Raw genomic sequence first — 21,558 nt, 5'->3', positions numbered from 1 at the left:
CTCATCCACAAATAAAAAACGATGCTTTGGAGGCATAACAACCAACTTCAATTGTACACTTTAAATGCGCAATCTGCATGGCAAAAAGTTCCTGGAGTCGAAACTTTCCGTAAACACGCGTCCCCCAGGTTTACACATCCAGGCGTTGAACGGAGCCCGCATGTGCCGTGCGGATGGCAGTCAATCGCAAATCATGAGTGCGGTATAAAGATTGTGCCAGTGTCATGAGACCTCAACCACACTCACGTCGTTGACAGCATCATCGTCCGCCCTTTCGTTATCAGTCACCTCTCAGTCTTCACTTCCACCACCTTGTAAATCGCTTCGATTCACGTCGTTTCGATATTCGTCACCACGGCAGGATTCGGACCTGCAATCCTCCGATCCGAATTCAAAGACGCCTTTTCCATTAGGCCACGCGGCCGCAGTCGAAAGTTTTGATATCCATTGCTTTGGTAACTTTAGCCACACAGTTGACTCGTGCAAACGTGACCGTCCTTGCTTCTTGAGGTTCCCGCCTGGTTCTGCAGACTTGTTGATGAACGCAATTCCGGGCACGTTGCGTGACGCGTGTCCTCCGCCGCGCCTTGCGTGCAGGGTCTCCGAGCAGCAGGGAGAGCCAGTTGTGCCGTCCAGTCCCCAGAGAGTCAAGGGCCTCGAGGAGCGCCTTGCACAAGCCCAGATGGAGCTCAGCTTCTACAAAGAGAAATACCAGCAAGGTAACGGCCCCATCTAACAAGCTGATTAATCTTATCCTAACGGAAATTCTATGACGCCTTAACCAACGCGAATTTACAAAGAATTAATGACGGTACGACGCGTGTGAAGGTAACGGTGGAGTTGTGGTGAATGAAATAGATGAGAGGAAGCAATGGGCAAATCGGTGATGCAAGAATTCCGGGAAAGCGAAATTGATGACCGTAAATGATGATGAATGGATTCAATGAATGGGGAATAAATGATAGCCACGGGGTGGTGGTGGTTATGAGGGGGAGATTAAGGGGGGACGTGGGGTGAGCTTGGGGACAAGAAGTGAGTTTTGGGTGAGGAGCGGAGACTCGTGAGCGAAGGTGACCGCTTAATGTGGAGGGGGAAGTATGTTCTAGTGAAGGGGGAGGGCGAGAAGAGAGAGAGAGCGACAGCGTGGATTGAGCACAAGGTGAAGGAGGAATGAATCAACAGACCACACACCCTCCTTATGGATAAGAAGTTTATTTTTTTACTACACATCCACTCAGCCGTCACGGGCCCCTCTTGGCGGAGTGCGGGTAATAGAATTAAATGTTACGCGAAATATGTGTCGTGTGTCACTCTGTGCAGACAGCAAGGGGCGGCAATTGCAGCGAATGCGTTTATGATGAAAATATTGTGAGAGGTTGGAGACTATAACGTGGTCTTCTTGAGTTTGTATGCATTTTTTTCTACCCGTTGTAGTCGATGTCTTTCAAGAAAACGATACAGCTAAACGCTAATTGTTCAATACTAGGACACATGTTTAGTAAAACTTAATTAGCGCAAGAACTATTAGAGTTCTTGTTACAAGGGCATTAAGGGCTCATTACTACGTTCCCCGCCGGCGTATGACGCACTGCGTGTGCGTCTCAAACGAGCGAGCGCAAATTTGAGTTTAGGCACTGCCGTTATATGGAAGAATTACTACAATAAATAATGTAGAGAACAATGGCGTCTGGAGTAAAATGATTCTCCCTCGTCATATAACATCGCCCCAGCTATGCATATTTGGCACGTGGAATGGAGAGTTTGGTGGATTTCTCTGTGTAAGAAGTGTGCAGGACCACTGATGAATTGTCACCAATATTACAGTCTTGTAGCTCCTCCCCCTGTCATGTAGCTCCACCCCCTGTCTTGTAGCTCCACCCCTTGTCCTGTAGCTCCACCCCCTGTCTTATAGCTCCTCCTCCTGTCCTGTAGCTCCACCCCCTATCCTGTAGCTCCACCCCCTGTCTTCTAGCTCCTCCCCCTGTCCTGTAGCTCCACCCCCTGTCCTGTAGCTCCACCCCCTGTCCTGTAGCTCCACCCCCTGTCCTGTAGCTCCACCCCCTGTCCCGTAGCTCCACCCCCTGTCCCGCAGCTCCACCCCCTGTCCCGCAGCTCCACCCCCTGTCCCGCAGCTCCACCCCCTGTCCCGCAGCTCCACTCCCTGTCCCGCAGCTCCACCCTCTGTCCCGTAGCTCCACCCCCTGTCCCGTAGCTCCACCCCCTGTCCCGCAGCTCCACCCCCTGTCCCGCAGCTCCACCCCCTGTCCCGCAGCTCCACCTCCTGTCCTGTAGCTCCACCCCCTGTCCTGTAGCTCCACCCCCTGTCCTGTAGCTCCACCCCCTGTCCTGTAGCTCCACCCCCTGTTTTGTAGCTCCACCCCCTGTCCCGTAGCTCCACCCCCTGTCCCGCAGCTCCACCCCCTGTCCCGTAGCTCCACCCCCTGTCCCGTAGCTCCACCCCCTGTCCCGTAGCTTCACCCCCTGTCCCGCAGCTCCACCCCCTGTCCCGTAGCTCCACCCCCTGTCCCGTAGCTCCACCCCCTGTCTTCTAGCTCCACCCCCTGTCCTGTAGCTCCACCTCCTGTCCCGTAGCTCCACCCCCTGTCCCGTAGCTCCACCCCCTGTCCCGTAGCTCCACCCTGTCCCGTAGCTCCACCCCCTGTCTTCTAGCTCCACCCCTTGTCCCGTAGCTCCACCCCCTGTCCCGTAGCTCCACCTTCTGTCCCGTAGCTCCACCCCCTGTCCTGTAGCTCTACCCCCTGTCTTCTAGCTCCACCCCTTGTTTTGTAGCTCCACCCCCTGTCTTCTAGCTCCACCCTCTACTGTGTAGCTCCGCCCCACTGGTAAATCCTCGGCAGCTGATATAAAAAGCCCCAATACTACATACAGAAAAGCGCTTCACCGTGAACTTCCCTATTGACTTTGGGAAATTAAAGCATAGAGTCAAAACAAGTGCAGCTGGCAGCATGAATCTTAATGCCGCAGATGCTGCCGCTGGCTAAATAGTTTATAAAGACTTGCTTTCCCTTCTGGATGATATTTACGTACGCTTTGTTCGTTGGCAGAAAATGCAAAGCAGGCGTCGGAGGTCGGCCCCGCCGTGAGCGCCGTGGCCACGGCCGCGAGGATCCCCGCCGGCCCCGGGACGGACCACGAGCTGCTGCGGAGGAAGGTTGAGAACGGCATCAAGGAATTCTGGTTCTTCGTGCGCAGCGAGCTGAAGAAGATGCAGCACGACGCCGGCGATCACCCCAAGGAGAAGATAACCATGATGCTGCAGGACATGGGTCATCAACAGAGGTCCCCAACCCCCACAGCTGCCACTTTGCAAAGTCGTCGCGCTGCATTCACTGAAAGTTGCTCGAGTTAATTGAAAATAATTTACAAAAAATATTATTTATTATTATACTGCTCGTTTAGCCGGGAAAGTCTCACTGAGTCTCAAGACTCTTTTTCAGGAGGGTCCTGCCAATTTTTTGCATTAAGCGGCGATGTTGCTACTGCTGTGTTTGGCCAATGCCAGTTTACAATGTGTGATTTTAGCTGTGGGAGGAAAGCGTAGAGGAATACAGAACACGGGAAGAACATTTAAACTCCACACATTAAGGCGCCCGAGTCGGGAATCGAACCCAGGACCTTCTTATTGTGAGGCACGAGTGTTACCCGCTGTGCCACCCACCCCACCCGCCCACCCCACCCACCCACCCCAACCGCCCACCCCAACGGCCCACCCCAACCGCCCACCCCAACCGCCCACATAAAGAAGGGGGAATCCAAACAACCCTCGTGCATTATCCGTCGTTCTCACAGCGTGCGTGCCCGTCGGTGCTTGTGCGCCCAGGTCGATCATGACGGACCTGTTGAAGCTGAGCGAGGCGGACGGGGCGGCCGAGTGGAGGGCCCGGGAGGCCAAGGACCTCTCCGACCTGGTGCAGCAGAGGTTCCACTTCCTGCAGGCGGGTGCAGACGCGCGTCGCACTCACTGCGCCAGCCCCTCCGCCATCGGGTCATCTCTGGCGTGGCTTTTATAATCCGCACCTCGGATTAGCACGGTTGGCGACGTACAGCGCGAAAGAAGTTCTAACATACATGCGTACATAATCCATCCGTTCTCACCTTTCACTGGGCTTCATCATCATTGTCGTCGTTGTCAGCTATGATCAATCCCGTGATAGATTAAGACCTTCGCAAGCCGCGACCTTCTCATGTAACAATCCATCTAGCGACAGACCGCAGGGTGGGAACCACTGCGCCCGAGGTGTTAGGGTTTGTGCTGTTTACTTCGTGACAATTCACATTTTTTTAATATACTAAGAGTCATTTATTCATGTTCAGAGACCCAAGATCAAACTATATTACGAAGAAGAAGATATTCAAATAGTATTTGCTGAGACTTGGAACTCAAATCTGTAAATTTACGAGAAAACCCATCGCAAACAGAAGACGTAGCGCAGGCCCAGACAACAGATTTAATAACGCACAGAGATGCATTGCATTTAAATAACCACTCGGCCAGCTCAAAAGAACTGCATGTGCGGTGGTGGCACATGCAGGTCGGGAGGTGGTGACGCACGCCTGTGCTCCAGCACCATGGAGGCAGCGAGGGTATCACTCCGCGTATTGTATCACTCTACCGCTCAGTTGTGCAGCTTCAGAAACGAGGTCGTCATCGACAGCTTGAAAACCGCATTATAACGGTGCACTTTTGACATTATAACGGTGCACTTTCCACACTATAGCGGTGCGCGTTTTACATTGTGCGATAATTTGTTCTCGAATGGAAGAACTGCGCTTTAGTGCAAATGCATTGTAGCGTGAACACCGCGCGTGAAGCGACGACTTGCCGTACTTTCAAACCATGCTTTGGGGGGTTTCCACCAATCTAAGCAAACGGGAGATGTTGCAAGACAGGGCTGCACCTCTCCTGTCCTGAATCCACACGGCTTGTTTTTTATTATTATTGATATTCTTTTACTCTTTAAACATTAGTGGAGGTGCTGCAACGTTTTGCTCGCGTCACTGCTGGCGGAAAGGCCTCCTCTAGGGGGCCTCTCGAGTGGGTATTTGGCCTAATCTTCCACGCCAGCCAGACATTACGTTACGGTGCTGTATGTCTCCCGAGCCGCACGCTCTCTCACGTTGCGCTCTGATCTCCTCCACACTCGTATCTAAAATATTCTTTAACGAGCTTTACTACCCGGCTTCGCCCGGGACTTAGATTCACCACGCCCGGCCGCCTTTGTCCCCCTAGTGGCGATGTTCACATACCACACCAGTTATTCGTTTGAGGCTAGGGGAGGCCCAGAACGCCTTAGACCTGCAACACATTTGTATTTCACTTTACTCACGATCAGCAGGAATACTCCGTTACGCTTCCGCACACGGGTCACATGACAGATGTGACGTCACAGCTCACTTGCCATGCAAAAAATATATGCATTATTGAGCTCCCCCCCCAAAAAAAAGGTTTTATAATTTTTGCATGGTGTACAGTCTGGAAAGTACCCACATGGCAAATTTCAAGTTTGTTGCATGTCGGGAAGTACGCTAAACATTTTGAACAGACGCACATAATCACACATTTCCTTTTTATATATATGGAGATAAGCTCGATATTCCCAGCATCAGCTTCAAAAGGAATGTTCCTTCTCCCGTTATGGTACTGTACCGTATGCTGTCAGTGCACTGGCCACTTGTGTCAGTAGTTTAGATTACGGCACTATTTGGATTACAAAGCGCCTAAATGTGACTCACGTCAAGATGCTGGACACAAAAATCAGCGGGTATATTTGTTTTTTAATCATGCTGCCCTGCCTCGGACCACTTCTAAAATGCATAGAGCAGTGTCCGTGGTCAGGAGGCATATATTTCCCATGGTAACATATCACCGCGTCGGCTCGCATGAACGCCAATTTCCTTCCAAGGACATTACCGCTGAACCAAGGCCAGTCCTCGTTGCTGAACTGATTGCATATGTTTACGACCAATCATCACGTCCGTCCGTGTGGGGCTCTCTTTCTCCCCACGAAGACTGAGCTCCGACACGGAGCCGTTGTGAAGTGTAATCACGGGTGCGCGATAATTACGTGCCTCATTCTGTCCCCAACCCTAATTGGCGTGTTCGCAGTTGAGCACGTGCCTCTCATCAGGGCCTCTCCTTGCTGCGAAGGGTATATTTTGGTATTGGTTTAGACTGAGGGTGCTAGATTTCATTTAATTTCACGAAGGGTTAAACACGTTAAAGAATGTTTCAAGCGGTATTAAGTCAATAATTATAAACCAACGAATTTGTTGTACCCACGTAGGGTTGCGCTGTACTCCCGTAGGGTTGCGCTGTGCTCGTGTAGGGTTGCGCTGTGCTCACCGGCAATGTGCGTTGATGCTGTCGGGGAATAAAATAAACCACGAACACAAATGGGAAGGATTGCACGTGAGCGAGAAGAGGAGAGGGGGCGAGGAGAGGGGACGGGGCCCTCCCACCGTGCCAGTGCTTGCACTTCAGGTCACGTGCTCTAGGAGGCGCTGGAGGTTGCACATCTATATAAAAAAGGGAAATTTGTGAATATGTGTGTCTGTTCAAAATGTTTAGCATACTTCCCGACATGCAACAAACTTTAAATTTGCCATATGGGGGGTCTTTCCAGACTGTACACCATGCAAAATGTAAAAAATTGACTTTGGTATTTTTTTTGGGGGGGGGCGCAATAATGCATATTTTTGCACGGCAAGTGAGCGGTGACGTCACATCTGTGATATGTGGGGAGCGGTCGAGTAGCGGTTAGCGCGCTGCGCTATGAACCTGGCGACCCGGGTTCGATTCCCGCTCACGGCCAACACCAACAGTGATGATTATTTGAACCGGGCTTGGGCCTCCCCTAGGTCGTCTCAGCCTCAAATGAGTACCTGATGCAGTGTGTAAACATCGTCACTAGGGAGACAAAGGCAGTCGGGCATGGTACTGGCCACCCACCCCCTCGTGTACCGTTACGGCCTTCATAGGTGCTCGCTATCAGCACTTGCCCCTACAGTCTGTTAAGGCTACACGGGGGGTCTTTGTGTGTTACAGTCTGTAAGAACTACAGTGGCATCTCACTCCTCAGTTACCGGGAAAGGTCCTGGCAAGGATTATTCAATATCGCCTTGCCAGACACGCTGAGGAGAGGCTTGCGGAGCCCCAATGTAGTTTCAGGAAAGGGCGGTCCTGCACAGATGCCATATTTTCTGTCCATCTGCTACAGCAGAGGTGTAGGGAATTCCAACAAGACCTACATCTCTGCTTTATTGACTTGTTTAAGGCCTATGACACCATCAGTAGGCCTGGGCTCTGGGTTGTTCTTCGTGCTTTCGGAGTCCCTGACCCGCTGCTCACGATCATTAAGGACCTTCATGATGGTGAAGGGCCCGGGTAAAATTACGTGGCCGGGAGTCAGAGCCATTCCCTGTTCACTTCGGGGTGCGACAGGAATGTCCTCTGCCTCCCACATTATTTAACATATATTTCAACCACGTAGTTCGTGAAGCGTTCAATAGCTGTACCGGAGGAATTTCCATCTGGTACAGATACAATGGGAGGCTGATTGATGCCTGGGTGCGGTCAAGGGATGGCTCCCTAGTTGTCAACCATGTTATGTATGCCTATGATTTGGTGATTGCTGCTCACTCAGAGGAGGAGTTGGAGGCGTTGCTGCTGAACCTGGAGCTTGCCACGAAGAGGTGGGGCCTTACCATCAGCCCCACCAAAACTAAGCACTTGCCTGGGTATTTTGTACCATCGGACACTCCACTCCCGCAACTCCCAATTGGTGATAGGGCAGTTGTGGAGAGAGTGGAGAGTTTCCCATACCTGGGCAGTGTGCTGATGACCGGCTCCGGTTTGACAGCAGAGGTCTCACTCCGAATTAGTCGAGCGGCATTACTGGGCAGTTGGAGGCAGTCGCCCTCCAACAACAACAGAGGGGGGAGGAGCAACGCTCACAACAACGAGCGGAGCGCCGGGTAGCTAAAGCACAGCCAGTTGGCACAGTAGGGGGCACAGGTGGTGCATCAGCCAGTCATCTCGGTCATCTCAGTCAGTCGACCCGTGGCAACTGGGTCTGCCCCGTGACCTCCTGCCAGCGGGCGTTCGACACTTCCCATGGCCTGAACGTGCACATAGCCTGGCACAAGCGTCGTGGTGACGTCACCGCCACTTAGTGGCGAATGGCGGTTGTTGTTGTGTGTGGGGTGTGGTCGCGTAGCGGTTAGCGCACTGCTCTACGAACCCGGCGACCCGAGTTGGATTCTCGGTCTTGGCCAGCACAAGTGACGATTATCTGAACTTGTCCTGGGCTTCACCTAGGTCGACTCAGCCTCAAATAAGTACCTTGTGCGGTGTGTAAACATCGACACTAGGGAGACAAAGGCGGTCGGGCGAGGTGCTGGCCACCCACCCCGTCGTGTACTGTTCCGGCCTTCATAGGTGCTCGCTAACAGAATTTGCCCCAACAGTCTGTTAAGACTATACGGGGAATCTTTGTATGTTTATGTCTTGGATGTTGAACTTCTTTCGCACCTTACGTCGCCAACTGTGCTAAATCGGAGGTGCGTTAAGCCATTCCCTGCCTTGGATCCGCAAATATAATCGGGGCACCTTTCAGTTGAGTGGATCCCTGCTGGCTAAATGTTCAAACAAACAGGCAGATAACTTTATATTTCTGATGGGCCATGTGATAGTCCCATGGGAATTCGTTTTTTGGACATGTTTTATACCGTCTCGTATCTCTCGTGGGTGGCTGCCCGGCCACTGTTTCATTTGTTTATTGTGATCAGCAGGTGCGATAACTGTATAATGCTCAAGGAACTGGCGAACATTTCTGTGCTGTATGGGGTGGCAACACCGATCCATGCAATGTCTCTCTCTGGAGACTCAACGAGAATGATCCACCACCATGCCTTCGTGACAATAGAATTGTGGCTGCCAATTCTGGCTGTCGCCTGATGAGGCTGACCGTCATGGTACTCGAATGGTAAATGTTGTGGGTTTACTATCCAACACCCAACCGGTGAGTGCTGAAGTAGTAACCAATTGGCACGTTATGTTTACGTGACAAACCTTACTCATTGGCTGTGTCGGGTAGTGGCGGGTTTATCGACACATTTATATTCATGCCATCTAACTCAAAGAAAACCTTATGGATAATGTTTGTTGCAAAAGCCTACTACGTGTTAAATGGGAGTACAGCGAATGATGCTGCTGCAGCCCACTGGATTTCAATTAATTGGTTTGATTACCGTGAAGAGCGCCCTCCATGTATGGGCATAGACACGACGCAGTGCCTGGCAGCGCAGGCTACAGCATGGAAGCTTCGTTATCGGCAGCATAGTCACATTCACAGGTAACAGTTAGGCTTAACGTGATCAACATTGTCTAAGAATCTTCTGGGATCTGCAGGTCATGTTAAGAATTGCATATTCTCCCGTAACCAAGATAAAGAAGCAGACAATAAGCCTCCTCATATCTGTCTCTCCTCGTACAAATTAAAAGTCCCCTTAGCACATCCTATCGGCCACACGGGCTTCTGGGAGTGCATCATTTCAACAACATTGGTTCATGATAAGCAACACCCTGGATGGGTTTCAACATTCATTGTCTCATCGGCAGCATCCAACTTATAAAGTTCAATGCTGGTGAACTTCCAGATGATTCATAATATTATTTTCTAATTAAATGGCCTCAATACAAAGCCGAATGATGATGTTCATCCTCTGTCACCCGACACGGCCAAACAACACGTCGTTTGAACAAAACATATAATTGGTATTTTGTTTTCAGCCAACTGCTATGTCGAAAAGCAATCCCCACCGAGGGAATTCGATGCACCTTGTCGCTGAAAGTTATACCCAGCATCGTCAGGCGATCACAAGAGCGCACTCGGCAATGGCCGCTGTAAATCTCCACGTGATAAGCCACTTTTGTTGAGCAATCATTGGTGGCCAGGTCGCTTCTGAAAAATAGCTCAAATACCTCGATTGGCCTGACCTGGTAAATAGTTTAGTTTAAGTTATTGCATCTCCTGAGCTGCAAGATGTACAACACCATTTGGCTCTATACTGGCGCCATCCAATCCAACAACTAATTATGAATAATAATGTATTTAAATTTAAACTGCAAAATGGTTATTTTGCCAAGGATCCTGTTAGCTACGGGGTGCTAGTTTGGCGCAAAACTGTACAATACACCACACAGAGTAATCAGAGCATCACCGAATGTTCTATAATTGGCCATTCACGAGTCTCTGATTGTCCTTGCTTATTGTCCAATTGACCTTTAATGCAGTAGTACACACAGACAAAGTGTTCTCGTATTGAAAGGCATGGCGGAAGGAATCCCCAGTGCCCGTGCGTGCTTTGCTGGTGTCTCTACAGAGCCTAGGGGTGCTACCTGTCTGACTTTGACCCGGTTATGCATTGTGGAACTGACCCGGATAGTCCGGGAATTGGCATCGGTGTTCGAGTGGCAGGAATTGATTTGGTACCGCCGGTGTTGTGTGGAAATGCATTGTCGTGAACGGCACAGTTTTGATGACGGCCCCAGGCCGACTGAGAGGTAAGTGTGGCTTCCGTCTTTAGTGGAAAAGGTGGCGGCCCCAAACGGAGACTCATCTCCTCAGCAACCTTCACGGTGGCCATTCTGATTGTGCAAGCAGTTGGACAGCCAGGCGAACGTTCCCTGGCTCCACGTGCAGGAGCCATTACTACTGTCATGAGCCAAGAACGTCTGTGTGTAACGCGGGTGACGTCACTCCACGTCGACCAGCCCCCCTCATTAATAATCATTAACAGGTGACGTCCTCTAAATGGACCCCCCCCTCCATTAATAATCATGAGCGGGTGACATCACTCCACATGGGGGGGGGGTTCGCCTCCTCCCCCCTCCTCGGCGTCAACTTATAACCCTCACTACAAAGGTAGAACTCTCACGTCACGCGATCTCCGTGACGCTATTGAGACATAGAAGTTAAAAAAGGACGTGATGATGAACAAGGGATTATAACCTTTAAATGAAATTAGTCTGTGTCACCGCGGCCTGGCAAATTGCACACGAATGGATGCAAAGACTATGACGTCACGCTCTGCTTTTCGCTTGCAAGTTCCAGATTTACTGCAATACACCCGTCCTTGGACGGGCTATAGGCGAGTTACCGTAGAACAGTCGAGTAACAGCCCTGTCGCCTCTATTGCCACAACTTGCGTCGAGGGCTGTTGTAGCGAACAGCTATCCCCGTTATACACCGTGGAACTGCTAGAAAAAGAAGACAAAAAATTAGGCTGGCACAGAATAAGTTAAACTTCAGTGAGTGAACATCCTCCACATCAGCTCCAAAGATGTACGAGATGGTGTGCCTGACTTCGTCTGAGCTGGTTGCTAAGCACAGGCTGCTGTGCACACGCACAGTCACAGATGGCACTGAAGGTATTACCGAGTTTCCCCATGATGCCTTGCAATCCAAGTACAGTATTTAATCTTGGTGTGTATTTGTTTGCGATTTCTTTCTTAGCCAAAGATGCGTTTATTGCAGCCGATACGGATTCTGGCATCTGTAGACAAAGGATTAGTAACAAACAAAAAAATCCACAATCCATTTTGCAATTTATAATCTTTCCTCTTGGATAGCACGACGGCGTCGTGCGCATGATTACACCATCGAAAACGCAACCCTTAGTGCGAAGGTTAAGTGAACGCGAGCGGTGTGGGAGGAGACGGAGCTGCACCTGGTAGCTTCGGCTTCTCCTGGGTGCATTGTTAAGCTTTTGGACCCCAGTAGCTTGCAGCGACAACGTCGTCTTTGTCTCTCTTGCCAGGCTCACACAGAATGTGTTGTCTCCTGTGACCCTAATCTCAGCGCAACAATTAATCATTATTGTAGCAGAGGATTCATGCAGTCGCTGTCGAGGCTATGGGCAACAAAATAAATACGTAGTTGGCAATTCGCCTCCTACCAATATCCGTCTCTCCACGTAAAAATTTAATAGATTTTTTTTTTTACACATCCCTCTGGTTGTGCTGCCTTCTGGGAAGCGCATAATGTCAGCGGCGTTGGTTAAACACAAACTCTGGGCTGGTTTCAATATTCGGTGTCTCATCAGCAGTCGGGCTACTCGCTTGAACCAATGCTGGTGGAGTGCCAGGTGTTGATGGGCAAGGACCCTCTCTGTTAGTAATGGGTCCGAGTTCGACGAAGGCTGTATAATAAAATCATGATGATCATCGTCAGCGTCGTGCAGAAGACAAGTCACAAAATAAACAAGCAGACAGCGTATGCCTCCGTCACATATCTGGCCCTCCAGATAGGAAATGGAAGTAATCGATCCATCAGGTATGTAGGGGTGTTGGAGTGGCGAGATGTTAGCTACCTCACGTGGTATACAGGAGTTTGTGGGTTTGAACCCAACCCTTGATGCCTGTATATTTGGAGTTTGCATGTTCTGGATTAGAAGCCAGTGGCTTGGTCCTGCTCAATGTGAGGGGGGCGGGGACAAGAAGGCTGCCCCGTGCATGGCCATCTTGTGCAGTGTGATAGGATTGGCACATGACTGCGATAAACACTCCTGTCACTTGATACCGAGTGTTCATTGACTTCTTTCTCAGTGTTTTTAAAATGGGTTCTTCTGGGTAGCGGCATTCAGCGCGGGTACCAGTGCCGAGCTTGGGAGGAGTTGAATACCGGAACGCGTCGTCACAGCAGCAATACCTCACCACGAGGGAAGACACGTTGGGAAAAGACTCGAGAATGACTGCTGAATATCCTCTGTAGGTCTGCGCACCGTGTTTCATTGTTAAAACAATGAAGCACGGCATACTTTGTAACAGTGCACGTGTCCGATGGAAGTAAAACAACATTCCCCTTCCTGCCATAAACATTTAACGCGATGCCATAAACGTTTAATCTCTGGGCTGGTGAAAAATGCCTCCTAGCTGCTCAACCAATATGTCTTCATGCGAATGCTTAAAAATAAAATTACGGCTGTTGTAAAACCTTGCTCATATCAAGACACGTGTCAACACTTCATCGTTTACAGCTTTGATGGTGCCGTTTGTTGCTGGCCGCTTGGTGCTTCGGGCCTTTGGTCAGCGGCCGCGTTTAATAAAAAAAACCAGTCTGCCATGCACATGCTCTGCATGCCATTCAGCGTACGTAGCCAACCCCAGAAAGGTCACGGCTTTTCCCTCGCGATGCTTCCGCTGCCAGGGTCCGTTGCGACGGGGAGGGCCACGCACGTGCTTGGTGAAGTCGTGCTACTTTTGGGTGCCTGTGAGCAAACTTGATCTGGGCTCTTCCATTAAAAATCACAGTTGTACGCTGAGCTGTGAGTTTCGCGTGACAAATTCGCTTGCAAATTGCGTTTTGGCGCACAATCTAGGCCTGTTGACGCACTCGTGCAATGATCACCATAGCAACAGGTCTAGGTTTCACCCGGACATCCCAGAAAGTCAGCACCTGTGTTCAGGTGGCAGGAATTGAGTTTGCGCCGTGGTCTGGTACGCAGTATTTTGTGGTTGGGCGTTATTGCGGAAGAGACGGGTGGGGGGGGCACCGTTGCGATCGACCCCCGGTCTGACCGAGAGACGTGTCTGGGTTTGCTCTGTGGAGGGGGAAGGTGGCGACCCTCGGGTGGAGGGGGGGTGAATCGCTGCACTCTGGGCAGCGAAGGCTGATGGATAATTTGTGCTGCTGCTGCTAATCAGCTGCATATTGATTTTTTGCGCTGTGATGCGTCTATTATCTAAATCTGTGGTACGGACTTCATACTGTGACTTTGTAGTTGCTTTAAAATTCTTGGTTTGATGTGAGACATTGAAAATGCACTTACTGAAAATTAATTTGTAGGCAACCCACTTATCGTCATCTGATGACAGACAATACTACCTTTCTTCTCCAGAGTAACGTGTTACCTGATCATTATCATCTAGTCTTGTGATTCCCTCAGTTATTTAAACTCATTCCATCTTTTGGAAATTGTAATTTTCTGACTAAATCATATTTCATGGCTATAATTCGTAATAATATTCACAAATCTGGGACATTATGATTTCTAATCACATTATCAGCTACATTTTTCAAACGTGGCTTTTAAATTGCTTTTTGTGAGTGTTTTTTCAACACTCCCATATCAGATTCATAAAACTAAAATCTAAAGGTGGCCGGGCGGCCCAGAGATCCGGAGCACCGAGCTGGCACTGCCGAGCCACCACCTGGGTTCGACTCCAGGTAGCCGGGCTCCCAAGCGGAGCGAGTCCGTTGGTCTCGACCGCAGCCTCCGATGACTTTACGCTCAAAACGTTTCACGACCAATTTGAGGTTTTTCATTTACCTTCGCATAAATTCCAGCTCGGGGAATTAACAGTTGTCAGCTTTACGGGCATGTTTTTTTTTACGGACGTGTAGGTTGGCGGCGGCGGTGTTCAGGAAGAGGTCGATGGAAGCGACTTGGGAAGTAGTTCACCTGCTTGTGGCTGATGCATTGCCAGCTGTAAGAGAGATGTTAACTACCTCGCCCAGTAAGCAGGAGGTCGCGTGAGTTCGATCCCGACCCTGACGCCTGCTTTATATTTGGAGTCTGCGTGTTCTCTCTCCCCGTGGTTGCGTGGATTTTTCTCCCGGTCCTCCGGTTTTCCCCTTCCACATTTATTATCAACACGCATCTAGATAATTTGGCTGCTATACATTTCCACGTGATGATAAGCCACTTGGTTGAGCTATCATTTGTGGCCAGGACGCTTCTGACAAAGAGCTACGCAGCTCAATGGGTCTTCCCTGATACAATAAAAAATAGTTTTAAGTCGTTTTAACGGAGATTTCTTCGTCTCTTGAGATCACGCCAATTGCGTAATTAGAAATAAATGAATCAAAAAGTGATTGTCTAAACATATTAACCAACTCTGGGCTCTTGGTGTTCCATGTCATGACATTGCTGCTGGGTGCTTCGAGGATGGGACGTCTCCATCACTCTCGCTTCAGCTTCCTTATCTTGAGAAACATCTTTGAATATTAATGTTTTTATCATTGTAATCACCAAGCGTAGTTCGGTTTTCTAGAATGCTTTAATGTCTGAATCACAATGACGCATCCCCTGGGCTTACAAAAATTAGTTTTTGCTCCAAATTTTTTACCATTTGCATGTGTCCCTAATCTGATTGCAATAAAATTAAGTACAAATTTCTTTTTACATTTTCACGGTCAGTTATCGGAATAAATCCACCAAACTGGCAGAGAAATGAAACGTATTTATGGAGGAAATCCCATACGCTGTGTCCTCCACACAGAGGGGGGCGCGGGCCTTTAGCCGTTGGCACGCTGTGCACGCTAACAGCTCGCAGGGCCCCAGCCCAAGGTGACATTCGGCATCGGACCCTTGAAATGAAGTTCATACGAGGAATACGCCTGCGGGAATTAAATATAGGTTTATACGCACCACTAACTGCTTGGCCCTGCCTCTTAATCACGCCCACATGCTTGGGGGTGGGAGCGCACGAGCCGACGCGCGGCTTTTAAATGATACGAAGATGGTGCGACCCTCGCCGCGTATGGGACCAGACTGCCTGAGCAGCAGCAGCGGTGCAAAGCAGCGCTCGGCTTGTCCACCATGTGACCGTTTGTGCATCCTACTGCTGCGGAAGTTCATCCCTCCGGCCGAGATAAAATGAGTACAGCAGTTCCCTCGGTTTACAATGTCATCGATTAACGATATTTCGATTAACGATCGGCCCTCCCATAGGGGTCCCACTGTCTCTATTAACTAAACGTTTTACGATATCACGTGGCCGCCAATTTCGGCCAATCAGAGCGCTCCTAAGTGGACTCGGCAGACCTCAGCCATTCAGCGATGCCCTTTTATGAGCGTTTTGAGAGCAACTGGCTGCGAGATTTTCAATGTCCATCTTCTTAGCCTCAGGCAAGAGTTGTTATTTTATGCTCTGTGCGGCTTTTTATTCTCTATTAATTATTTTTACATGTTTATATTAATGCTTTCATATGTTCTTAGAACATATATTTATACAAATTGCGTGATTAAATATTATAAACTTTGCTCTTAGGGTGAAAAAGGCCAACTTCTCATCGTCTGGAAACAATTTGAGTCTTTAACATGTGATTAACGATCATTTCAATGAACGATGGCTTTCGTGGAACCAATCTTTATCGTTAACCGAGGGACCACTGTACCAGTTTTCGGGAAAGCCAACAGTGGGTGTGCTTTTGGTGGGTTTGCCCCCATCATAGGAATGTGGAATTTCCACCATAAAATAGGGGATGAGCACCGCCTTCCATGCTCATTTGAGCAGCAGGAATCACTTCGTTTTATTGTCAAGAGAGACCAGAAATAACATTTAATTGTAACTACACTCCCACCTGATGGACAAATTCACGCTAGAAACTCACATCACTTTGCAAAACAATAACAATTTCCAAAAATAACTCTTGAGTGTGACACCGCGATATGAATGAACGTTTGAAATTGTTTCTAATAAAAACAAGGCCTTTACCTGTTGCTTAAATATGAACTGCCCGTTCCCATCTGCCTTTCCGATTGCGCGATTGGTATCATGTCGTGTGTCGCGTTGTGTTAGAGAGCGGCCTACAGAAGCAGATGTCGCAGAACTGCTGCAAGTGACCTCTGTTTTGTGTCCACAATGGACTGCTGCACTTTCCCTCATGCTCCGTTGCCGAATATTTTCATTTGCACGGCTGTCAAACTCAGTCTTAATTCTCAAAAACTGGAACTATTGCACATTTAAGTGAGAAAAACTACTTCATCGTGATGTTTTTCGTGGAGTCGTTAGCGGCTGGGCCGACACCCTTGACACTTTTCATCTGAGGGAAAAAAAAAATCGTATTTATTTGATTATAAGATTTAGTTTTTTACCCTTTCTGGAAATAAAACAGGTGTTATGATGTTAAAACACCAAATTAGACAACCATGTATACTTGTGGCGAACATGCAAACTAAAAAAACATGCTCTGGTAGTATATGATGATGCATTGTCTTTGAAACTGATTGGTCCACACCAGAGATGGCTTTCTTTAGAGCCGAGTCTCAAACAGCGTCAGACCAGAGGACGCCAAAAGGCGAACGGCACAAAGACAACGCCACTATCAGGGCATTGAGAGCTCGGTGTGAGCAGCTACATCATGGGACCTTATTTATTTACTACTTTACTTTTCTTGTGCTGTTGCGCGCGGTTGCAATATACTCTGCGCAGTCGCCGCTAGCCGCTGAGGTCGTCATGGGTTCCTTTTTTCACCCCTGTTGCTCCATGCCCCCCCCCGTACCGTTCCGTTGTGAGATGCGCACCAATGCCGACTTTTATTGTGGGCGATAATAATAATTTACATTTGTAAGGTGCCTTCCACTAATGTCTCAAGGTTTCCTTTGAAGAATAAGGATAAGGAAAGGCCAAGAGAGATGGAGAAGATAAATAGAATAAACTGACTTAAGAAAATGTCAGTTTCACATGTAGGAGGCTTTCGCGATCAATTTTATTCATAAAGGTGTTCTTGGGTTAGATCGCGTCAGTATAAATGTGTCGTAACCCTCCACCACCCGACACAGCCAGTAAGGTTTGTCACGGAAACAAAACGCGCCAATTAGTTACTACTTCAGCCCACCGGTGTGTTGGAGAGTAAATCCACAACATATACAATTTGAGAAGTACGACCTTTATGATGAATAAAATGTGTTTTAAGATGAGACATTTCGGGGAATTCCACAACCGTGGTGCAGACAGAGCGATTGGCCGCTCGCCCCAGGAGCACGCAGCCGGGATCGAGGTGTGCACAGACGGGCCGAGTCTGCAGATCTTAGCGACCTTGAGGGGGCGTACGGATGAATTATTGGCAGGTAAAATGTAGATTGATTGGTTGTAATACAAACAAACGCACATGTATAAGCATCCTACCCAGTGAGATGAGCTAAAGCGCGCTCATGAACACATGGGAGATCATCGATTTTAATCGATAATTATCGGACGGCTTCGGGGGAGGAGGGGACACCGGATTTTCAACAATGTCGGATAATCACTAAACACTATTTAGAAGAGTTTATCTTTGTACATTCTTGTATGACATGTTTTTAGGTGTTGTGTTCCTTTCGTGCTTTAAATTAGTTTACTCTATGAAATTGCCATAAATAAACATACAAATAGACACGAATAAATATCCTACCGTAAAAAGTTACTGTATTTACTGTAACGTACTTACCACTCCAATCTCGAACACTCTGCATGGCATAATGGATATACTGCAGTATTTTCATTGTTTAAGTTGTATGTAGTGTATAATGTACTGCATATAATATTTGACACCGAAATCAAGCATGCCGATTTTAAGGGATCAGCCCGGGATCGCTGGATAATGTTGGAAGCCGGAACATCGCACGCCAGATAATCGACGCCCAAATATATGTTCATTATCGTGCTTTAGCTCATCTCGTGGCTATTGTTCACAATTGCACCCAATTAAAAAATTATTATTATTATTTAGTCATCGTAAGCACGATGTTAACGTCTCCCAAAGTGCGTCGCTGACATTTCCCACTTTTCGTCGCCGCCGTCCCCTATGCAGAACCCGAAAGACTGCCGCACGGCGCGCAAGCTGGTGTGCAATATCAACAAGGGCTGCGGCTACGGCTGCCAGCTACACCACGTCGTCTACTGCTTCATGATCGCCTACGGCACACAGCGCACCATGATCCTCGAGTCCAGGGGCTGGCGCTACAGTCCCAAGGGCTTCGAGAAGTTCTTCCAGCCCGTCAGCGAGACGTGCAGGGACCGCTCTGGGAAGAGCACGGGCCACTGGTCCGGTAAGCGGCGGCGTCTCTTGCCGCGTTTCGCTACCCATCGCCACCGCTCGTGAATCGCCGCACTCGCCGCTGCTGCCACCGCTGTAACAGCGCCGCGCGTGGGTTTCCCGTGAATGGGTTTGACACGGGACAAGTGAGAGATGATTGTGTGGATGGCTGTACAGGTGAGTCAGTGGAGTGAGTGGTAATCGTGTGGATCGCTATTCAGGTGAGGAAGTGGAGTGAGTGGCAATCGTGTGGATCTCTGTTCAGGTGACTCAGTCGACTGAGTGGTAATCGTGTGGATCGCTGAGCGTCCTGTGTTGTCGCTGCGCTTGCAGGGGAGGCGAATGACCGTGACGTGCAGGTCGTGGAGCTGCCGATCGTGGACAGCCTCCACCCCCGGCCCCCGTACCTGCCTCTGGCCGTGCCGGAGGACCTGTGGGAGCGCGTCTCGCGCCTGCATGGCGACCCGTCCGTGTGGTGGGTTTCCCAGTTCATCAAGTTCTTGGTGCGACCGCAGCCTCAGCTGGAGCAAGAGATTCAACAGAACGCGGAGAAGATGGGCTTTGAGCATCCCATTGTCGGGTGCGTAAAGCACCGCACCGCACGCAGACGACACGACTCGATGTTTGAACGCGCACAAAAGGCGCACTTTCCCTCGCGTATTTGTATTCCTGAAATGTATTCGTTTGGTCAAAATATACCAACTAGTTTTTTTAAATGTAGCCCGTAGCCGATAAAATAATAAAACCTCAACCATGCATACGCACAGTTAATGCCGTCTCATTAGAGAATAATAACCGTAGGCTGACATGTCAAGAAATGTTCCTTCAGAGCACAAACTGAGAGCGGAGAGAATGTTTAAATGCGCCTGGTGGCGCTTTAGTACAGTGCGTCTGGGAGATGTTGCGTGCCGATGTCGCTACGGCGGGCGTAGCACAGCGTGCGTGGCCAACGACGACGACGACAACGCGACGGGTTGGCACCGCTCACGTCCCCCACGCTTGGTGAGACACGACAGCAGTTTGTGAACGGCATCGATGTCATCAATAGAGCGTGGATTAAGAGTTACGATCCAGATTTAAAACTGAAATCCAATAGAGGGCGTCAGACTTTTTTAAAGGAAATCAAAACAAAGATTGTTTACGAAAATGTTTGTTCCCATAGGTAAAGTGAATTAAGCTTCGTCTGACCCAGCTGCCTGAAACAAACGCGCGTTCACCACCGTCTCACTTGTCAATCACTGCATGATGAGAGGAACCGATTCCACACCACGACGGCCTACAGTCTGCCTCGTTTTTGCTCCGGCGCCTTACTTATGAGTCATTTCTGTTTGTCGGTGAACACCGTTGAGGGGGGGGGGGGGGCGGGTGGCGGGGGTGAATCGCCAGTCGATTTTCCAGAAAACCCTTCCCAATTTAGGGTGGCGGCTGCGTCTTAGCGAGAGCCGGTGCGTCCGGGGGGCGCGCACTGACGGGCCTGTGCGCGTCTGCAGGGTTCACGTGCGTCGCACGGACAAGGTGGGCACGGAGGCGGCCTTCCACGCCATCGAGGAGTACATGAGCCACGTGGAGGAGCACTTCGAGCTGCTGGCTCGCAGCGCCCCGGTGGAGGTGAAGCGTGTCTACCTGGCCACCGACGACCCGGGTCTGCTCGCCGAGGCCAAAGCCAAGTACGTGGCCCCCTCGAGCGTGCGCGCACCCCCTGAGTGAATGACGTTCGTCGTTGGCGGTCCGTTGTTGATCCGCTGCTAGAAGAAGCCCCCTCCCGACGCGCGACAAAGTCATCGTCGGCATTGTAGCGGATAATTTATGTACTGAAGTAAACAAGCGTACAAAACGCCAACTTCCCGCATATTTTTTCTCCACGTAAAACATGAAGGTTAACAGAACTCCAATAATCCACACTCCACTAATCCGTGAATCCCCGTAATTTGCGGATTATTGGCGGATTGCGACTCCTCCCGTAATCCGCAGCGCACGGCGGTCGGTTGGAAAACGCTTCGCGGACCGCAACCCACAACCCGTGGATGTTGGCGGGTTATCATGGAACTGCAGGAGCGGAGCTGCAGGGAAACACGGAGGGGGAAGCTTTATTATTTAATTTTTTGAGAAATTTTACTTTTTTTGTTTTGCATCAACACGGACAAGCTGTGCTAACACGCATTGTTCCGGAGAGAATATTTTAGCTTTTTATTTAAAAAAATTATTTTAAAAAAATGTATTCCTTTGCACATCCTAAGCCTCTCACTCGCGTGTTTGTGTGCGTCCACTGCAGGTACCCGAGTTACGTGTTCATCAGCGATAACGCCATCTCGCGCTCGGCCGGCCTGCAGAACCGCTACTCGGAGCAGTCCCTCATCGGAGTCATCATGGACGTGCACTTCCTGGCACACAGCGACTTCCTCGTCTGCACCTTCTCCTCCCAGGTGACCCCGACGCTCTGTGGCCACGCGCTCGGCTCGCCCGTGCGAACGCGACCGTCACACGATTCGTTGCTGACCGAGCGTCCCTCTCAAGAGCGCTGCACACGCGACAAGCAACTCACAATCGCGCCTCCCGTTAACACGGTTGGCTACGAACGGCGCGAAATAAGTTCAATATTAATGCGTAGATCGCAGCTCACACGTTTGAAAGGGCACTCCCAGTGGCAGCCTTCCATGTGCGACGCACGGTAATTCGGTACCTCGTTTCCAAGGTGGGGCATTAGTCTCCCGTTCAGAGGCGATGATTGCTTTGT

General features: G+C 49.7%; 1 protein-coding gene across 24 annotated transcripts in view; it reads left to right on the top strand.

Annotated features, from left to right (window-relative positions):
- Positions 1-21,558, top strand: part of FUT8 (fucosyltransferase 8) — a 388,964-nt gene that overhangs the window by 360,053 nt on the left and 7,353 nt on the right. For all 24 annotated transcript variants that reach the window (XM_078608817.1, XM_078608813.1, XM_078608810.1 and 21 more), the window contains 7 exons: positions 598-719; positions 3,066-3,300; positions 3,842-3,956; positions 18,600-18,837; positions 19,158-19,404; positions 20,315-20,491; positions 21,097-21,247. In XM_078608817.1, coding sequence (XP_078464943.1) covers positions 598-719; positions 3,066-3,300; positions 3,842-3,956; positions 18,600-18,837; positions 19,158-19,404; positions 20,315-20,491; positions 21,097-21,247 — 1,285 coding nt within the window. The remainder of the gene's footprint in view (positions 1-597; positions 720-3,065; positions 3,301-3,841; positions 3,957-18,599; positions 18,838-19,157; positions 19,405-20,314; positions 20,492-21,096; positions 21,248-21,558) is intronic.

Source organism: Lampetra planeri, chromosome 30 (genome assembly GCF_965212315.1).
Source record: "Lampetra planeri chromosome 30, kcLamPlan1.2.h2, whole genome shotgun sequence".
Taxonomy (NCBI): domain Eukaryota; kingdom Metazoa; phylum Chordata; class Hyperoartia; order Petromyzontiformes; family Petromyzontidae; genus Lampetra; species Lampetra planeri.
Note: the sequence above shows the minus strand (reverse complement) of the source record. Positions and strands in the feature narration are given on the sequence as shown.